The sequence below is a fragment of the Bactrocera neohumeralis genome, chromosome 2 (genome assembly GCF_024586455.1).
Source record: "Bactrocera neohumeralis isolate Rockhampton chromosome 2, APGP_CSIRO_Bneo_wtdbg2-racon-allhic-juicebox.fasta_v2, whole genome shotgun sequence".
Taxonomy (NCBI): domain Eukaryota; kingdom Metazoa; phylum Arthropoda; class Insecta; order Diptera; family Tephritidae; genus Bactrocera; species Bactrocera neohumeralis.
This window is the reverse complement of record NC_065919.1, coordinates 6,359,050-6,380,907: the sequence shown is the minus strand read 5'-3', so window position 1 is coordinate 6,380,907 and position 21,858 is coordinate 6,359,050. Positions and strand designations below refer to the sequence as shown.

Genomic DNA, 21,858 nt, shown 5'->3' with positions numbered 1-21,858 from the left:
CTGCAGTTTCCGAACTTTAAGTCATATATGAAGAAATAATCCAATAAACATGGTTTTGTCTTATTGGAGAAAATGTGAGAAGACCAAGTGTCTTTAAAGATTCTACTATATGTGGAGCTCTTCAAAATCGGATGTAGTATAAACTTGTTTTCAGTGTAACGAATTGCCTCTAAAGTGAAGGAACTGTAGATCTACATATTTTCCAAATGTATCAACCAAATGCTCGGAAATTTGGGATCTTGTGTTCCGATGACAATTTGAAATACAGTTTGTACAAATTTACGTTTGTATATACGATACAAATTATACAGCCAGAACACTAATCAAGAAAAAGCTGATTTTCTTCTATCAAAAAAGGGTTCTATTGGGTCGTTCATTTCGTTTGATGAGAAAAATGTTGATGTCTTTTTTCACAGCCAATTTCACACTTAACGGCTTTACCGTTATATATTTGAACAGCTGAAATAGTAAAGCTTGTTTGTAAAAACAGTTCTTAAATTTTTTAGAACAGTTTTTGTTTGGTGCACTTCCGGCATATTTTACTGTTGCACTATCTTCTTCTTCTTTATTGGCGTAGACACGCTTACGCGATTATAGCCGCGTTAACAATAGCGCGCAAGTCATTTCTTCTTTACGTGGCCCAATTGGAGACTCCAAGCGGAACCTGGTCTTTCCAACAGAGTGGAGGTCTTCCTCTTCCTCTGCTTCCCCGGCGGGTACTGCGTCGAATACTCTTAGAGCTGGAGTGTTTTCATCCATTCGGACAACATGACCTAGTCATTCGCTGAACTATGTCAATATCGTCATATATCTCATACAGCTCATCGTTCCATCGAATGCGATATTCGCCGTGGGCAACGCGCAAAGGACCATAAATCTTTCGCAGAACTTTTCTCTCGAAAACTCGTAACATCGACTCATCAGATGTTGTCATCGTCCAAGCCTCTGCACCATTTAGCAGGACGGGAATTATGAGTGACTTATAGAGTTTGGTTTTTGTTCGTCGGGAGAGGACTTTACTTCTCATCTGCCTACTCAGTCCGAAGTAGCACCTGTTGGCAAGATTAAGAGTTAAGGCAAGAGAGGAGGATGGAGTCATGTGTAGAAGATCACGCAAATTAGGAAAGTTCTCTGATCGCCATTCACTTGGGAGTGGCCAGAAACGATTCTTTTACATATGGCTCAAGCAGGTCACGACTTCCGGTCTTTGACCAAGTATCCTCTGGGTAGCCTAAGAACATCCGTTTGAAGGTGAGCTAAAGTGAGTAGGCGAAACATTCCCTCCGCAGTGTTGTGCGCTGGGTTTGGGGCTCGCCACGTAAAAAACGCACCCAATGAAAAGAAACAACAAGCCTCGGATGAGTTACCCCCCTTTTGATGACGACCATGGCAAACTGTTTCACTATCAAAAGGATAAAAAAGCACTTCACGCAAGGCGAAAATTATGTGATGTGTACGGTGAAGATGTGTTGACCTTTTGCGAAAATTGGTTTGCAAAATTTCGTCCCAGTAATTTCGAACTTGAGAATGGGCCATGTCCAAGAAGGACTCTTGAAACTGATGTGAATAAAATAAAGTCGTTGGTTGATGCAAATCGTTGAATAACAACTCGAGAGATAGCTGGAAAATTAAATTTGTCTAACTCGGCACAATATTTTACACAATAAAATGTCGTCTTTAAATTGCACTAAAAAAACGAAATTGCTTTAGTGAAAGACCCAAAAGTCTAGTAGACGTGCAAGTTGTATTTCATAGTGACGCAAGTTCACAACATCTGAATATCTGTCGAAGAAGATGTATGCCTTAGATCATAACAGGTTATAATTTCTAGGACATATTTCGGCACATAACAAAACTAACCTATTCTGTGCATAAACTGTTGTATACTTTTAGGCACTGTTCACGAAATTCGAAGAATGCGAAATGTAACTACATGTATTTTATGAAATTGTAAAAATTTGTTTTTGGCGATTTAGATTTTCTAGTTTTTATTAAGCGTTTTTACCATTAAAAAACATTTTTAATAAGTTTTTATCAAACCTTTTCATTGCAGCCACGCCATAGCAACAACACCAGCAACGACTCCGCACACACAGGCCTCGACAATGGCGCCGGCAATGACAATGCAGATGGTGATGCCGCCAACACTGCGCATGCCGATGGCGAACGCGTTTGGCTGGTCCATCGTGGTGGCTTCTGCGCGGCCCTACGTCTACCCCAGTCAAGTGTGCAACGTGAAAATCACAAAGTGACCATTCGCCTGCTGCACAATGGCATCGAAATGATGGTCGACGAGGATGACATCGAGAAGCAGAACTCAACAGCGCTCGATCTGGTCGAGGACATTTGCGACCTGAAGCAATTGAATGAGGCGTCTGTGTTGCATTGCTTGCGTCAACGTTTCGCCAGTAATTTGATACACACGAAGGCGGGCCCCACGCTGCTCGTTGTCAATCCAATGGCACCGCTATCGCTCTACTCGGAAAAGGTACGTATGCCTTTTGCATTTATTGACGTCATACGAACGCCCGATCTGCTAGGCTTGTGGCTTAAGCGCGCGCTGATGCACGCTGTTGAGTGGCTACGGCTGGTTGGAGCTTGTTTTGACCAGCCGCGCTGTTGCTGTAGCAGTTGGCGTAAGAGATAACATATTTGTGTTATACTTTTGCTATTTGTTGCCAGCTTTGCATATCTGCAATTGAATTATATTTTGCGTTTATTGCAATTATTGTTGTTGATTTTCGTACTAATATTCGCCTTTGCTGTTTATTGCAGGTTGTTTCCATGTTTCGCGGCTGCAAGACGGAGGATATGCCTCCGCACATTTATTCGCTGGCGCAGACCGCCTACAGGGCCATGTTGGAAACGCGTCGCGATCAAAGTCTAATATTCATGGGACGTTCTGGTTCTGGCAAGACGACAAGCTTCAAGCACGCCTTATACTATTTGGCGTTGGCCGCCGGTATGTAGCGCTTTTATTCACCTTGGTTGTGTGTGCATGTGTATGGTTGTGTTTATGCGTCTTGACAGCAATTGTTGCCTTTTTAGTGGCAACATTGCGCGCTTGCGCTGGCGCATGGGAGGGGGATGTGCAAACGCGTGGTTGGCGAGCTGGTTTATTGCGTTGTTGGATGTTTGCCCGATGTGGGCCGCCTACCAATCGGAACGCATTGCATTTGTTGCGCTCTTGCAGTGCAGACTAGCTGACTGGCAGGCTGCCTGGCAGAGTAACTGCATTATTGCCTCAAAGCGCGACAGTGAATTTTAGTTTAAATATTTTTGTTGTTTTTTTATACACTTTTGGTGTGGTAATTAATTCTGTTTACCTAACGCCAATTTGCATGCCAATTTAATTTTTTTATTTAGTTTTATGGAGGTTTTCTCTGTACAGGGTGATCCATTTAGAGATTTATTTAAACAATTCTAACACTGGCTATCTTTGCTGACACATGATATTAACTCAGATATCCTGGAGACGATTTATGGCTCGATCACATAAAATTTAATATAATGTGTAACGGTTAAAATTTCTAGTAGAATACCGGATTTTGTGACATATGAGTGAGTGACAATTTGTAACATGATCCGTCTTACTGCTGAAACCCAAGCTTTTCAAAGTCCAAAATACTATATTTTCGAAATATAGCTTATTAATTTTCTGTAGCGCTTATAGTTGACTAAAGTGGCGTTTACCCCAACATTTCTATCGCCCTTACTTCGGATCGGTTGCTATGTTGTTCTGAAAACAAATATATAAAAAGTTATTTTACTGCGTCTGTTATGACATTTTATTGTGTGTGGGCGCATGCGCACGAACATTCCACCATAAAAAGCTTATCAATATTACTTTGTTATTATATACCGTTAGTCATTTCTTGCATTTGAGGTCAGCTTTAATTACTGTACATGCACTGCACCCACAATTGTGCCACACACGAAAACTGTTCATGCTACTTCAGCTCAGCAACAATAATCGTTTCGAAGCTTGAGGCAGGAGGCTAAACACTTATTGTTTCAATATTTTCATACAAAATAAAGACTGAGAGTAGTATTGAAGCAAAAAAAAAAGAAGTAAATATATGTCGAATGCTGAAATACATATACATATATGTACATATGTAACTTGTTTTGATTTCGTTAAGAACTTCGAGTTCAGTTTGAGTTTGATTAAAGATAGGAAAATAATTGGAATGCCATTTTTGAATCTATAATTCAATTTTCAATTGTTATTTTATACTCTTGCAACTAGTTGCTGCAGAATATTAGAGTTTGGATCACCTAACGGTTGTACGTATCACCTAAAACTAAGCGAAACATATTGTATATAGGGTTTTTTGTTTATATATAAATGATTAGGATGACGAGAAAATATATATTGTATATAGGGTTTTTTGTTTATATATAAATGATTAGGATGACGAGAAAAGTTGAAATCCGGGTGACTGTCTGTCTGTCTGTCCATCCGTGCCAGCTGTAACTTGAGAAAGAATTGAGTAATCTTGATGAAACTTGATAATCAGACCATTGCCACGCCCACAAAAACACAAGATTTTATTAGCCGGATATTTGTAGGTTCAGGAAATTATTTTCTAATGCGTCAGTTCAGACTTAACCGATAACCTATAAAGTGGCATAAGTAAGCACTAAATTAAAATATACAACTGTTATTAGGCACAGGGGGTGGCAACAGTAAGAGGCACCTGTAGGGAAAATTTTTTGAAAAAGTTGTCATGGCCCCGTCCTCTAAAAAATTTAATGCTTATATCTATTTTATAAATGGCTAAAGCTATAACCAAAAAAAATTATTTACAAAATGGGATCGGAAAGATCGGTTTCGACTAAATTTAGTACGTGGCATTCTTCTCATATTCCTATGTCACATATGTGTGAAAATGGGCGAAATCGGACTACTTTCCATATAATACAGTTTTAAATTCCTTTTGATTCTTTCACTTTCCAGTACACAAATAAGGAAGCAGTTGAAATAACAGGATAAAACATTGCACTAATAATTCCTTTAGAGTTAAGACCAAAAATTGCTAAATCCAATCAAAACTGGTCAAACCCCTAGGTACCGAGTATGTAGACCCAATATTTATAGTTGACTTTTTACCGAAAATATCGGTCAATGTATGTGATACCCGATTGATATTCAGAGATAATCCTTTCCATACATTAGTAACTAAGTGTATCCAAAATGTGTTGAATCCGGTCAATACTTCAATGAGCCCCATATACCTAATATAAAGATTTTCGAACTTCCGGGTGACTTTATACAGCATACATCGTCCAATATTTGAGTTATCTCAATGAAAATTACAATACGTGTTTTACTTATAACAGTGTATCATTGTGTCTAAAATAAATAACAATTGGACGAAAACTTTACCTCCCTGCCATATAACTAATATCTATGACTTTACTTCATGTGATTTCCGGGGAACATTTTTTAGTATGGTGTACTGCGATACACTATATATAATAATTTTGGTTTTTCTGACAAATCGTATGCCAAATATGTCGGTCAGTGTATGAGTTATATAGAGTATATGTATATATAAAATTACTTATTTTTAAACTACAGGCCAGTTGACCATTAATATATAATTGAATGCTGAGATCGATGAAAATTGTATTTTATTTATATACATATGGTATTCATATCTTCTTCTAGGCTCCTATAATAACTTTCTCAATGCCGAGAAAGTCAACTCTATCAACATCATATTGGAAGCATTTGGCAATACAAAGACCTGCCTCAATGCGAATGCAACGCGTTTTACACAGCTGTTGAGTTTAGATTTCGATCAAAGTGGGCAAATCGCCTCCGCTTCGGTGCAGGTAAGAAATATATTGTTGAATAAATAATCGAAGCTCCATTATAAACTAATTCGCTTTTTCCCCAAACAGGTGCTGCTGCCTGAGCGACAACGCGCTGGCCGACGTCAACCCAACGATCATAGTTTCCACATAATGGGGCGTCTGCTTGCTGGCGCCGAAGGATTGCTGCAGAAGGAGCTACATCTGGACAACATTTCAGCAGCGGATAATCATCCCTTCGTTTCGCTCTCGCAAAAATTGGAAGAGCGTCACCGCGCCGCCGCTGAATTCATGCGCACGACGCAAGCGTTGGAAACGTTAAATATCGAAGCGAAAGCGGTACGTGGCATTTGGAGCATATTGGCGGCTATTTATCATTTAGGATTGGCAGGCGTCACAAGGCGTAAGTGTGGAATTTAAACTGCTACATTTTATGCAAGTGATATAACACCTTTTTACTTGCAGTCAACGCTGGACCAGCTTCACGCGTACAGTTTGCAAATCCTTCAGCCGCACGTAGAACTGCTAGCCTACTCGGCGTTTCTATGGAGGATTTAACAGCTGCTGCTTTCAATGCAACATCATCTGGTGGTGGTGGTGGCACAAGCCCTTCTAAATCGCCTAATGATAGTAGTGAGCAGGCTTGGGAATCACTTGAAGCGCTTGCCGTCGGTCTCTATTCCGAGGCATTGGCCGCTGTGGTGGCGCTTATAAATAAAGCAATCTGCACTTCGGCGCATACTATAGCTTCCATAATGCTCGTGGACACACCGGGCTTTCAGAATCCCGCCAGTTGTGGTTTGCAAACGGGTGCCACTCTCTCTGATTTACGTCACAATTACCTACAAGAGCGTTTACAGTTGCTTTTTCATCATACCACGTTGGTGGCGCCGCGTGACCGCTATGCGCAGGAGCTAGTCGAGATCGATACGGAAGGCATGTCGGAAACAAATCCGGGTCCGTTAGTATCGCTCATCGATAAGTCGCCACAAAATCATGTTGTGCGTTCCTCACAACGTGATTTGCGTGAGCATGATCGTCGCGGTCTGCTCTGGCTGCTCGATGAGGAGTCCATGTACCCCAACTGCAATGATGATACATTCCTGGAACGCCTATTTACGCATTATGGCGATCGTGAACATCAGACTTTGTTGCGCAAATGTGCCGGCCCCAAACAGTTTGTGTTGCAACATCTGCAGGGCACCAATCCGGTGTTGTACACTGTCGACGGTTGGGTGCGGCATAGCCGTGAGCACCCTGCCATACGCAATGCTGTCACACTGCTGCAGGATAGCTCACGTGACGAGATAAGTCGTCTGTATATTGGTTCGCTAACACGTGGCGCGGGTGGTATTGTATTTTGCGGCTCTATTGCCGGCCTCGAAGGCACACAATCGCTACGTCGCGTCTCGAGCATACGCCGTTCGTTCACCTCTGCCGGTGTAAAACGTAATTCCATAATGTTACAAGTGAAATTCACTGTCGATGGCATCATCGATACGTTGCGCCGCACAGGCACTCACTTCGTACACTGTTACATGTTGCAGCACAATGCCGGTCAACATAGTAGCTACTCGTCGAGCGGTTCGCCAAACGCCGCTGCATTGCAGTCGAGCTGCGAGGACATGGTGAATATTCCTTTGTTACGTAGTCAGGTGAGTGTGCGCGTATGTCCGTTTGTTGTTTTACTTTTGCTTAAATTTATTTGCTTTGCTGCAGTTGCGTGGTTCGCAAGTGCTTGAGGCGGCACGCTTACATCGTTTGGGCTTCCCGGAATCAGTTCCTTTGGTCGAGTTTGTACGTCGTTTTGGTTTACTGGCTGCCGTTGATTCTGCCAATGCCAAGGACATAACGGTCGAACAAATTTTAGCCGCTAATGAAGTAGATACAGCTACATACCGTATCGGACCTAGTCAAGTAAGTCCATATTTTTTTATGTTTTCATTGAGTTACATAAGGAAACGGTTGATGGAAAGCATTTTTTTGAGATAGAATAATATGCTACAATTTATAATACCATGCCGTTAGTTTCTTTTGCATCGATTGATCGATATTTTTTATTTTTTGATATGTATTATTCCATCTCACTGTCTTAGCCTTATTTACCTTTCTCTTTTCAACCATGTGCTGAAGTCTTTACATAATTTTGTATTGTTTTATTATTATTATCTGCTAAGGCTCCTAAAAATGTTTCACATTCAGAAACCCTTGACGATATATAACTTTAGCATGCTTTTAGGCGTTGAGTATGTAGTCGTGATATGAAAACTATTTTTGCATGTAATCAACAAGGTTAATTTAAAATTCGGATAGAAGTGAATAATGCACATAATACAAATAGAAGTTGTTTTAGTTTTCATTAACCATCTTCATAAAGTTTGTTTAGTTAAATATATTTGAAAATTTAAAAATATTTTTATCAAAAACGAGATAAATGTGGGTAGAAAACTTGAATCAAAACTTTTATCTTTTTAAATTAAAAGTTTTTTCTTCCTAAATATTTAAGGGGTTACTTGGGTTTTCTCGGGTAAAAAACAGCCTTTTTCAACATTTTTTTTCTCGTATAAAAAATTAAATATTTTATTAGAATTTTTTATTGTTACAAACATACACCATTAACAAAGAAATGCTGCAATTTTCGGAAAAAAATATTTTAAATTCGGCCACTAGCCCTCGGAGAAAAAAAGTGCGCCCGCGTTGGCAAGATAACTCCTTACAGGATCATCTAAAATGAAAAAAATTTAGTTAAAACCTTAACTTAGAACTTGGACGAAGGAAAAAAACTGAAAATTGTATTTTTGGCAGACATTTTTACCCAAAAAATTAAAATGAAGTGAACATTTTTTCCTTCGTTCAAGTCTTTAAGAATTGTATCCTAAAGACCTGTGTAAAATTTCATGAAAATCGGTTGAGTAGTTCTCCAAAAATCTTGTTTACCGACTTCAAAAAAAAACATTTTCAAGAATAACGCGTTTTAAGACGGCGCACTTAGCCTAGCTAGTCTCGAGCGCACAATCTTTCAAGGCTGTATCTCCGAAACTATTACTCGGATCAACTTGAAATTTTTGGGCAATATTCTAAAGATATTGTAGTTCTTAATAAGACAGTAAAAAATCGATTTTTTTACACCCGTATTTTGAAATTTGTATTATTCGCATTCATTATTACTATCTGAACAATCTCACAAAGCTCCCAAGAACGCTAACGCAGCTAGTAAGCCCGATTGTTTAGACCCAATGCGAACTAAGACCAGAAACAATTGTTTATAAATGTTTAGTTATATTATTTAAATTTATTGTCTTTCTTAACAATACACAATATTATATTCCTAAAATCTATTAATATATTATTTATGGAGCAAGTTACATACATATGTATTGCAACATTTTTATACATATTTACAACAACATCTGTATGCCAGATATTTCGCTTTGAAAGCGTTTTATATATTGAAAGTTATTCCTGAACTCATGCGGCAAAAGGTTTATAAAATACGTATATATGTATGCGCCTAACCTCAATTATATGGAAATGCAACTTACATAATTATACCAAATTAAAAGTGGTAGCAATTAAAATCTGTTATCATTTATAAATAAACAATTTAATTCGGTATATTAAGTGCCATTCACAAAAGCAATTTTTACAGTTATTTGTTTTTATTCTTGTAAACAACTTAATATATGTGTACCTATGATTCTTTTGCACGCAATCTTAACTCCATTAACTGACAACTTCACACTAACACACAAACACCTTTTGCATTCATATCACTAGCAATCTATTGCCTGCCGCTGATTTTGCTTACTAATTGCCCGCCGTTACGCTCAGTTGTGCCATTTCGTCAACAGATTGCCGACGAATTTATTACTCAAAAAGCTGCTGTGCAAGTATTTGGCCGGGCCAGCGCGTTTAATGCGCACCGTTTCGCCGTAGCCAAATGGCTGCGGCTTAGAACGCGTGCTCAGATAGAAGGTGCCGTTTTTTGGCACAGCCGGTTCACCTCCCATAAATACGGTCATCGGGCATTCACCTGTCTTGGCGGCATTTGTGCAGCCACAATCCCATTCGTCCAGCAGAATACGACTATTGCTGAACAGACTGCAGCCATTGCATCGTCTGCACTGTGTGGCACCGAAGGCGCGTGGCTGTCGCAACGATTCCGCAAAGTAATACAAGGCCGCAAAATGATCGCATGCGAAATCAAATTCAGCCGCCGTCGCATTCGGACAGTGTGGCTGGCCTAGACCCCAATTGACAAAGAATGCCGCCTGTGTTAGTTTCGTGCTCGGATTGCCCAGCAGCGCGATGTCCGTGTGTATGGATTCCGTGTAGATGGCATCGTTCGGTGCCAAACGTTTATCTTCGCCGAGCGGCAACTGCACAAGGCCGGCCGGGTCGAGCGCATAGATGGCACCGTAACGTTGCGGTCGCAATTGTTTACCCGCTAGGCCAGCTATATGCGCGCCGGCGCTATGACCCACCAAATAAATGCTTTCGTAGGGGACGCCACTTACTAGATGCAAAAATTGTGTGAATTCTAGCAAATTTGTGGCGATTTCATACAATTGACGACTAATGCGTCCATAGCTAATATCCATCGATATGGCACTCCAATCCAGCATTATTACATTGAACTTGCCCGCCGCTAAGTAGGCATCCTTGATGGCTGCATTCGAACAGGAGGTGCTCTTGCCGGTCCAACCGTGTATGGAGATTCTGAAAGGAAAACTATTTGGTTATATTGAGGCACTTAATTAGACGGAAGGTAGCATGTATCTATGCACAGTGTGTCTATTTTAGAAATTATATAAGCATGTACATACATTTGCTTATAAAATTACATATCTAATAGGAATAATTAAGAGAGCTAACCACTAACAGGCAAAAATAATTGAGTGGAATATACTTTTGAGAATGGCTGCCTTCTGCTTAACTTTTTAATAAAATTAAATTTATTAACTAAATGATATATAACAATTTGGGTATCAAACTAAACTAAGTGGTATATGAACAATTTCTGTAGGAGAGCTTTTTGAAAAAGTTTGCCACGCTGTTTTTTATTTATCCAAACTACAGGCTTTTTTATATAATCCATATAATTAATCCATATCGTTAATCCTATAATGTATAAATTTAAATGTTTTTATTTGTATAGAGTATTACAACGTTTTTATACTCTTGCAACTTGTTGCTACAGGGTATAATAATTTTGTTCACCCAACGGTTGTTTGTATCATCTAAAACTAATCGAGATAGATATAAGGTTATGGATTATAAATGATCACTATGATCCATGTGACTGTTCGTCCGTCCGTTTGTCTGTTCGACTTGTAACTTGGGTAAAAATTGAGAGATCGTAATGAATAGTACACGTACTCCTTGGAACAAAAAATGGAAAATGAGTTCGCAAATAGACGAAATCGTACCACTACCACGCCCACCAACGGCATTAAAAGAAAACTTATAAAGAGCCATAGCTAAGCATCAAATTAAGATATAAAACTGCACTTCGGCACAGAGGATCGCAGTAGCAAGGGGTACCTGCCAGCTAACAATTTTGAAGAAGTTGGTGTGACCGCTGCCTCAAATTGGTTTAATATATATATCCTGAACCACTACCACCACAGTAACCAAATTTGCTCAGAACGAATCTTAAGCATCGTCCACTCCCCATATAACGGTACTGTTAAAAACTTCTAAAAGTGCGGTAAATCAATAGCAAAATATTCCAGGGACATACAATTTTGCAACCGAGATGATATGAGAGGGCTTATGGGAACCGGGGTAAAAATTGGACGATGGGCGTGGCAGCGCCTTCTTCTAGGTGAAATCACATATATTCCGATTCAGAGTAAATTTAGTCTGTGGCATTCTTCTTACATTCCTATATCACACTGTGACAATGGGCGAATTTAAATTCCATTTGATTCTTTCACTTTCTAGTTTACAAATCTGTTTCTTGATAGTTCTAACGGAATACAACTTTGCACGAATAATGCCTTTAGAGTATGCCACTTTATGACCAAAAATTGTCGAAATACAACAAAAAGCGTTCAAGCCACTAGGTACCGAATATATGGATCCCAGTACCTATAGTTGAATTTTGACTGAAAATATCGGTCAATACAATAAAAATGTATAGATAATTTTTTCTTGATAATAGTATATCTGTGTATAAAAAATGGGTTGAATCAGGTCAATACTTTTAGAAGATGATACTAATATAACGATTTTCGAACTTCCTAGTGACTTTATACTGCATATATCGGCCAATATGTGAGTTATTACAATGGAAATGAGAAAAAAATGTCAGTATTTTCGAACATCCAGCTGACTTTACCATATATGTATGATTCTTTATTGTATGTTGGGTACCTTAATGAACAGGGAACATGTTCTTAGTATGTGGTCGATACTAACCCAACTTCCAAATACTACAAATAATGGTTTTCGTTTCTCTAGCAAACCTTATGTCGATCAGTTTATGAGTTATGTATAGTATATGTAGGTATATATAAAATTGCTTGGATTCCGATACTCCGGTTGACGCTTACAACCACTTTGATGCCTTCAAGTTGGAGGAGTATGTATAAGATGTTCGGTCGCACCCGCACTTAGCCCTTACTTGTTCTCACTTAAGTTTTTCTTATTTATGTTCGCTCTATACACTATTTTTTATACACTTTCAAAAAGTATTGATTTTGAAAACCAAATTAATAAATCAACACAATTTACCTACCTAACCGGCAATTTTGCATTGAAGAACGACGCACGCAGCACATTAGCATCGCCTGGCTGCAAAACTTGCGCCTTATAAGGATTCTGTGGCGTGTAGAGCTCGTAACGTACGCGTTTGATGCGCGACGCTCGCCACGAAGGATCCAGCTGTGCGCGCATTTCATTCATTAAAATCTCGCGTATAGCGCTCGATACTAAAATATCACAATTGCCGCGCTCATAGGAGAATTTCGAATTCGCCAGTGCTGTAGAAAAGATGTGAAAGTGAAATTTATAATAACCATGTATTATTTGCTCTTCCTTTTTTACTATTTCTAATGCTCACCGCAAAGGATCGTGAACACAAATGTAAACACTGTTAAATTTGGTGACATTTTGGTTTATTTTTTTTTTCTAATTAAAAAAATAAATAAAATTAACACAGTTTGAAAGCCAGTGTAGTACTTTGCTTTCAACAATTATTTGTTTATCTTTTTAAGCACTAAATAACTCTCATCACATAAAGCTAAATGCACTGTTAGTCCACATAAATCTTTTTGTCAGCACATCAGGCTGGCCCTTGTGTTCCTGCCTGATTTACGTAAGAGCTAATTGATTGTGCGCTATTACGATTTATAGCAACGAGTTTAGCAAAGCAGCGTTCAAGCCATTCAAGCGGCCAAAAGTCGAAAGCAGGCAACCACTTCGTCACACGTTCTGACGCTAAATGCAGCGCGATAACGGACGCAGGCTCAGTTTAAAGAACACTGCTGCCAGCTGGCGCTCGGCTGACTTACAACTTCGTCAACTCAGTATGTTGCTTTTTCACGTTTCAGAACGTTGTTTCATTTCGGCGATTGTTTTTTTTATTTTTCTTCTGACTGTAAGATTGCCAATTAATTCGTTTTGCTGGCGCGAAAAATCACAAAAAACTGGTAGTGTGTGACAAGACGGCTGCGACGCTTTGGAGGTCGTAAAGGCAGTGACACGCGAGTTTTTATACCTAAACGTAAGAACAGCGCTACATTTCAACAGAATAACTTATTTTCAGCTTTTCTAACAATTCACCTGGTTAACTTTTTGGTTCTGCTGAAGTTGTTTTTTATATTATAATATTAATATAAACCAATTTTTGAACGTCCAGAACCTCTTCGCTTACTGATATATGGGTATTTTCGTGACGATGAGTTGCTGAATGGGTAGCTCCGGCTACTCAAGACTCAAGAGTAGAAGTGGAAGTAGAAAGGCTGAAACAGGCAATGTTCTTCGGTTAACTATTGACGAGAGAGAGCTGATTGCTTTCTTGAGATCCAACAAATATGTAGAAGGCCTCATCTCATTTGATATTTTTTTTAGCGCAATGAGAGTTAGTGGTGTTTTGGGTATAATTGATTACCTAGTGTGTATATTGTTTCATATCGTTTAAGTACTTTGCGTAGTACAGTTACTAAATAAGCCGGCCTAAAAAATTATATACTTCTATTTGGTCCTTAAGAAGAAATTATCTTTGAAATTAACCCCAACTTTTAAGGAGAAAATACTAAATGAAATATGAAAAAATATTTAGAGTAATTCCAAAGCTCAAATTGCCTTTATACCTAGCGTTCTATGTTGTTTCTATATTTATTGTCTCTTTTCATTTGTCGCAAGCAATTTAGAACTTACCTACCTTTGTCCCGAAATCTGACGAACTTCAAAGTTTGTTTCTATGTCATTTGTTTACTTTATTTTATAACCTAGTTTCTGTACCTCACATATCTTAACTGAATTTATAATTAAGTTACTGTACCAGTGTTGTATTCATCTTTGATCTCATTAAAATGTAGTGTTTCGCAATATTTGGCATTTTTGTATAAAAATTGTGAGATGATATGAGCAGATGATATGTTGTTGTTGCTTGTGACACCGCATAAATTCCAGCAACTATCTTTTGAGTTTAGGCACAATCAAGTTTATTCTTTTTTCTTGTGATAATCATAAAATCTTGTATTTTGTTTCTTTCCAGTTTTCATTAAACTAGTTTTTTTGTTTTTGTTATAAAGTAATTTTTCAAAAATTGAATAAATTGTAACCGGGAAGAAATTTGATAAATTCATCACATCTAATTAGAAGTTCTTTTATTCATATGTTATATGTTATATTTATTATTTTTTATTAATTCATTTTAGATACAAAGGTTTATGTTGTCACTGTCCGCCGAAATTGAGTGAAATCGATCCATAACTTTCTCTAGCATGCAATCCGATGATAAGCATTCGCTGCCATCACGAGTTGTTTAGAGTTCTTTCTTTCGTTCGCCAAATATAAAAATTTTAAATTATTAATATATTATTTTTAATTTGTAAAAATAAATTAATGCATTATAGCAGAACTAAGATATGCTCATAATCGAATTCATTCAATTGCCCTAGGGTATTCAAATTATCATAGCTTTCAAAAACATTCCAAATATTTTCGAATATTAATACCTATACTAAATACTGTACATATACAAGTATATTGAATTCTCCAAAAAAGGTCGCTTCTCGACAAACTATGGAACGCCAATGCATTGTTGACATGAAAAAGCTTCTCATAAAATTCACCAGACTTTCGGAGTGGCTTTACTTCTAGTTCCAAGACACGAATAGGCGGAAAATATCCGATTATGAAGAAATTTAATAAGAGAATCTTCAATTGACTATACTATTTACATATGTATATTCTTCAAATGCAACAAGTTTTAATGAAAATAAATATTCTTGAGTATAATGTGATTTTGTGCCAAAATTTGATGACGTTGCTACTTCCCACTATATTTTCAACAAATCTCTTATATTTTTATTTATATTATTTTTTATTTATTTATTTTTATTTTTTTTTTAAGCACTGTTTTTGAATTATTCACCTCAAGGCTCCACTTCAATTCTCTATCATTTATTGAGCATTTAATATTCTGTGCATAATTCTTGAGTACTTGAAACCGAGCGTGGAAATTTCTGAAATAGCTAAACACGATTGCTTTTAAAAATTATGCCCTCTTCAAGATTGCAGTTTACTATTTCTCTGTAAATATATTAAATCAAAATTAAATTATATAAATACGGCTAAAGGTATAAATGAAACATGAATTGAAAAAAATAACAGTAAAAATACTAAATAAGCGAAACAATGTAATAAATTATTGAAACAGTTAAATATTAAAAAATAAACTAAAAATAAATGTTAATAAAGAAATAAAGAAAATAGTAAAATATAAAAATATAGTAAAACAAAAAATATAGTAAACCAGAAACTAAAGAAATAATTTTTAAAATTTATGAAAAAATTACAAAAAAAAATATTTAAATATTCGGAAAAATAAATTATAATAAAAAATAAAAAAAAATAAAAACAATTAATTAAAATTTGTAATGGAAGTATCAATTAAAAATTTAAAATATAACTTATAATTAGAAGAATAAATAAAAAATATAAATAATAGAAAACAAATTAAAAATTGAAAAGATAATATAACAATAAAAAATAATCGAAAGTAAAAATTAGAGTATTAAAAACATAGTTTGGGATACAAAACTTTTTCCAAATCAAATAATAACTGTTTAAAGAGCAACTGACTAAATTCTGATTTTTTAGAGCTCTCATTTTATTATTATAAAATCTGGCATCACAATTAACCATTCTAAGTCAGTTCCCGTCACTTTTTTACGAAACATAATCTTAACATTTTTATACCCTGAACAGGGAATTGCTACGAATTTTGCAACAACGAAAGAAACTTCAGAGACGCAATAAAATATTTATATAAATGACCAGCATGATGAGCCGAGTCGATTTAATCAGGTCCGTCTGCTCGTCTGATCAAAATCATGTTCTTGTGTGATAAACGTTTGTATTTGACGAGATATCTTCATGAAATTTGGCATGGATTATTTTCCAAGACAACGGCACAATTTCCAAACAAATCGTTCAGATCAGACCACTATACCATATAGCTGTCATTCAAGCTGATCGATCAGCATCCAGACCTTGTATGGCAAACGTTTGTATTTGACAAGATATCTTCATGAAATTTGGCTTAGATTTGTTTTTCGAAAGCAACGATACAATCTCCGAAGAATCAGTTCAGATCGAATTAGTAATATAGCTTATAGCTGTCACGCAAACTGGTCCATCAAAATCAAGTTCTTTTAAGGAATCTTGTGTATTTGTGGAGGGTATAATAACTTCGTTGCAACTGCGGTAAACATTTTTCTTGTTATTTCGTGTACATACGTATGCATGCGAGCGTTTGTTTTGAATTGCTATTTTATTAACTGATCGTTAAAGCGAAGACCAGCCACAACCTTCTTGTATCGCAGATTTCTTTTTTAATGGATGGCTAAGAATTGCAATCGATTTTATTGCATGTCTTCAATTTACATGTCCACCAACATATAGTATATACACACATATACACATAACTAATTATTATGTACACATATCTAAGCATTGTAAATTCCATACATTATTTGTCTGTGCCATTGTCCATCTGTGCCAGCAAAATTTTTCAAAGAAGTGTCGCTGAACGAGCAATTTATGGCAACCAGCTACATTTATTGCTGACTGACAGCCACTTCGTTATTGGCCAATGCAGAGACGCCATTAATGGCCAACATCGTGAGAAAATAATTGATTATATAACTGAATTCCAACATACTGAAAATTCTTAATATTGCAAAAGTATTATTTACGAGTATACTTCGCAAGTTTAATGTTTAGTCAAGTTTCAAACCACGATCCTCGCATGGCTTCAGGTTGCAGTTCGCCAACAATGTTAGCAGCCTTGAATAACTGGCTTTAAGACTATCGCGCAATTTAATTCGTCTTTACTCGGGGTTAAGTTTTCGTTCTCTATGCTTGCTATTCCTTTTTTTCTCGTTATACTAGTAAAGAAACACTTCTACAGTGATCACGCGTCGAGGGAAAAGTGAAGTTATAATTGAAAAACCAAAAATGTTGACACTGCGTATCGGACAATGTTGAATATAGAGAAGAGAACAAGTTCAGAGGCCATGAACATTGGCGTAGAAGTTGATGTCTGAATAGGATTTTGAGCGAAAGATTTCCATGTCACAAGCAAAACGAAGCTCTTCAACATTCAACAGTTCGAGAGATGTGTACCTGATGAAAAACCAGAACTCTGTGAGTTTAAGGAATCTTATTATAAATGTTTGTCGAAATATTATACCGAAGCGATTTTTTTGCGTGTACCACCGCTTACTCTTGTTACAATGGCATGACTCGCATAAAATTTGGCCTTGCATGCCCCATTGAAGGTGTTTGCCTTATTTGCTTCATTAGATTTTGCTTCATTTGTCATCATTGGTTACACTTCTGTTAAAGTTGCCCATCTGGACAACAGAATCTTAGATCTAACACGTAGCTACTGTTTAGCGGTGAGCAGTTGCTCATTGAGTAGCTGTGTTATTTTCGTGACATTTGACGGTGTGCCATGACGATGGCGATCTACTTACTGGAGGCACAAAGTGGATTTACTTTTTACAACCGTCGCAAATACGCGGCTCAGCGTGTTATAGGTATCTTCAATGAAATATTATTTCTTCAATCGTACGAGAAAAAAAATTCGGTCCAAATAGTTTTTTTTCAACATGAGAAAACAGCGGTCGCCGCAAATAAAGGTTCCCTCCTTTTTTTGTGGATAATTGCTCTCCTCACTGAAGTGCATTAAATTTATAACAACTTATGCTTTGTGAATTCAATTTGTGAATTCAATTATAACACTTTTAAGGACTTTCACAAACTTTTAAGAACGTCGACAAATGATCGTCGAGAATTTTGTCGTAACTTGGTTTCGCTTTCGCCGGAAAACTTTTCCGGTTACGTGTGAATTAAAAAGACCTTACTTTATTGTAGAATTATAAGCACTTCAGGTACTTTTGTACCATATTTATAATCCTTTTGTTTTATTTATATCTTTCTCTTGTCTCTTAGGTATTCCTTTATTTGATTTAATCGACTTATACGCTTTTGTATGATTTACAAGTAAAACTTCAACTTTCACCAAAGCTAACAATTAATGTAATAAACTTATTTTATAAACTTAACTTGGAAGAGAAATCTAAGAGTTCAATTTCGCATTTTGTTGCTGACTTTTTCAGCCTGTTTCGCTATAATAAAGTCAAGTATGTTTTCCTTTCCCGACATTACCCATTTGGGGTTTACTCATCCTTATTGAATTAAGCGCATAAAATATTCTATAATTAACTGAACCAACCACCATAATTGAGTTGCTCAGTAATGCAATGAAACTGTTCACTTCCTGTCTGAAAAGTTTTAAGAGATCATTGCTAAGTAAGTAGCTCGTCCAAGCATTTCTTGTTTTTGTACTTACAATACCTTTTTGACGTCATATTTACCGTTCCACTAGTTGAACACTCGCATGCCGCACATGTCGCAGTTCTTCATCTCTCTCTTCCCCACTCTCACTCCTTCGCTTTGTGTTTTCATTCGGCCGAGCACGATCGGCGTGTGCCAACCATTCAGTCGGTCGGACAGACAAACAGACAACCCGTTGCCAACAACTTTCACGGTCAAGTTCACAATCACAATACGTGTAACAACAATACCAACAATTATTCGCTGCAAATCACTGACTACATCTTGTGAATATGAGATTACAACTTCACATTCACTGATCAGCATCCATTGCTGAAGACACCGCGGCAAGACAAGAAGCGCTTGTGCTTGATTCATTCGATTCAAGCATTGCCAAGGGGATACAAAACTGTTCGTGTCTTCGGTAAACTTGTGGACATTCACTTTGCACTGTGCGACATTTGGTTGCTGCCACAAAGTGTACAGGAGATAATCAAAATACTTAACGCAAACATGAAACATGGAAATATGCGTTTTTTAATGATTTTAATTGCAACAAATTTGCACGTTATTAAAATTGTTTTTGTTGCAACCATTCCATGAGTAGCCTAAGTTATGTACTGGTGACTTCGTGAATAATAAGGTTCCGTTCACACTCAAATTATTTATTAAGAAAATTTTTTAAGTTAAGTTCAGGCGCATCTTCTTTCTCTTTTTTCCGTGAAAGTTTCTAAAGAAAGTCTCGCGAGTTTCTTGAAAAAAAAATTGTCCATATCAGCTTGTGGTACTTCTCTTATTTTTCTGACGTTCATTCAGATTGGTTAAATTTCGTAGCGCCTTATGCCTTCCTTTCTTTCTTTACTGCCGTAGACACCGCTTACGCGATTATAGCCGAGTTAACAACAATTAATCAGTCCAAAGTAGCACCTGTTGGCACGAGTTATTCTGCGTTGGATTTCGAGGCTGACATTGTTGTCGTCGTATGCCGCAAGCCATGATTGTAGCGAAACTTTTCCTTGCGACGACTTCTTTTGGGAAATCTGAACCATTTGTGTCTCTTTAATATTCCATTCAACCGATTCGCTTGAAAGAAGCTCGCAATCTTTGTTTGTATCGATTATACAGAGGATCCATTTTGCAGAAATAAGTAATACTGCAGAAGGGTTAAGATCATCACTTCTTCATTTTTCAATCCCAATAAACAGCGATCAAAGGTGCGCTTCTCTTGTGCTCTAGTGAACCAAATTAGTACTGAATTCGGTTCAACCGATTTTGTAGCTAACTTGTTGTAACTTAGAGAAAAAGCATGCATAATCCTCGTTTCATTCCAAGTTCACAATGTGATGTAATTACGAAACACTTTTTAAGATCTTAGTTTCTTCAAAAGGAAGTTTTATTATTATTAACTTCTTCTCTTTTCTATAATTAATATTATCTGAAGTGACCTATGGTGATATTGTGTAACCAACAGACAGTCACTCTAACTTTGACAGCAGCAGAGTTGTATTTTCGTTATCAAATATACTTCCCGTAATTGGGGCATACTTATACAAAGAAATAAAATTTTGTGGGTCATTATTTTTAGCAAAATCACTTATCTTAAACTCAGATTGGTTGATATGGTCGAATGCTTTAAGCATTAATGTCAACTTCGTTTTCGCTCGTTTAAGCTTGTTGATAAGATTACGTGCAAATTTATTCAATGTCAGCATTATTTTTGGGAGCGTGTTATAAAACAAGGAAATGTGATATCACGTTCGTTAAAGTAATAAAAGTACTGATGCAATATTTTGGGTAATAAGAGTAGATATTAAATATAATAAGTTGATATTGAAAAAGAAAAACAAAACACACATTAATTTGAAACATTATATTTGCTTGCTAAGATCGCTGCTTATCGAAAAAGTTGTAGAAGTATTTTTATTTTATATTTGAAGTACATATTATTTCTCATCGCGCATATTAAAGTTAAGTTCTGTCCAAATTTGAATTTGATTTTTAGGATTCATCAGAAAGTGAGCAGAAAATACTCAGGATATTCCATTTCATCAGGTTCTATTGCATTTATTTAACTCTTGAGCCATCCATAATCTACAGGGGGGACATCTAACGTTTTAAATTTGAATTATCTATATTTCGACATTGGAAACGCCAGATATTCAGTAAAAAGTCTAAATTTACGACTTTTACGTACCACTTGACCAACCGAGCTGTCTACAGTTCGCAGATTGGGCAGAAGATCGTTTGACCGAGGATGGTCAATTTTAACGAAAAATCACCTTTTCGGACGAGGTTCATTTCCACCTCGATGGTTACGTTAACAAGCAGAATTGTCGCATTTGGGGCACAGAAAACCCGCACGTAATCGTCGAGAAGCCAATGCACCCAGCACGAATCACTGTATGGTGCGGATTTTGGTCTGGTGGAATCATCGGCCCATTTTTCTTCGAAAATGAAGAAGGAACCGCCGTAACCATCAATGGTGAGCGATATCGTGCAATGTTAACCGAATTTTTCTTCAAGCAAATTGAAGAGGAAGACTTGGACAACATTTGGTTCCAGCAGGACGGCGCTACGTGCCATACAGCAAACACTACACTCAATCTTTTACGCCCTATCTTCGATAATCGCATAATCGGCAAAAGAGGTGATGTGAATTGGCCTCCCAGAAGCTGCGATTTAACTCCGTTGGACTATTTTCTGTGGGGAGCTGTTAAAGATAAATGTTACGCCAACCATCCAGAAACAATTCAAGATCTAAAGTACGAGATTCAAGCTGCTGTAGCTGCCATAAGGCCTGAAACCATCGAGAAAGTACTCCAAAATTGGGTGGATCGGATAAGCTACTGTAAACTCAGCCGTGGTGGTCATTTGTCCGAAATTGTTTTCCACAAATAAGTTTCATAAAACAACCTTTTAAATAAATGTTAGACCTTTGAAAAATATCTAGCCGTTTTTTTT

General features: G+C 37.0%; 2 protein-coding genes across 7 annotated transcripts in view; one reads left to right on the top strand and one right to left on the bottom strand.

Annotated features, from left to right (window-relative positions):
• The window catches only part of LOC126768044 (unconventional myosin-XVIIIa), a 126,289-nt gene that overhangs the window by 47,292 nt on the left and 57,139 nt on the right, over nt 1-21,858 (top strand). For all 6 annotated transcript variants that reach the window (XM_050485909.1, XM_050485910.1, XM_050485911.1 and 3 more), the window contains 6 exons: nt 2,054-2,488; nt 2,776-2,962; nt 5,675-5,841; nt 5,911-6,223; nt 6,286-7,475; nt 7,540-7,737. In XM_050485909.1, coding sequence (XP_050341866.1) covers nt 2,054-2,488; nt 2,776-2,962; nt 5,675-5,841; nt 5,911-6,223; nt 6,286-7,475; nt 7,540-7,737 — 2,490 coding nt within the window. The remainder of the gene's footprint in view (nt 1-2,053; nt 2,489-2,775; nt 2,963-5,674; nt 5,842-5,910; nt 6,224-6,285; nt 7,476-7,539; nt 7,738-21,858) is intronic.
• LOC126768065 (phospholipase A1 VesT1.02) lies at nt 8,996-13,280 on the bottom strand. The gene is made up of 3 exons (XM_050485949.1): nt 12,887-13,280; nt 12,563-12,806; nt 8,996-10,539 (listed from the first exon to the last, which is right to left on the bottom strand). The coding sequence occupies exons 1-3, from the start codon at nt 12,933-12,935 to the stop codon at nt 9,648-9,650; spliced, it is 1,185 nt and encodes a 394-aa protein (XP_050341906.1). The 5' UTR covers nt 12,936-13,280; the 3' UTR covers nt 8,996-9,647.

What these genes read in the sequence shown, in the direction of transcription:
- LOC126768065 (XM_050485949.1), bottom strand. Translation starts at nt 12,935, where the DNA reads ATGTCACCAAATTTAACAGTGTTTACATTTGTGTTCACGATCCTTTGC. An exon ending in TGTGTTCACGATCCTTTGCG is followed by an intron (nt 12,807 to 12,886) that starts GTGAGCATTAGA and finishes TCTTTTCTACAG; the next exon opens with CACTGGCGAATTCGAAATTC. An exon ending in AATGCAAAATTGCCGGTTAG is followed by an intron (nt 10,540 to 12,562) that starts GTAGGTAAATTG and finishes TTTTCCTTTCAG; the next exon opens with AATCTCCATACACGGTTGGA.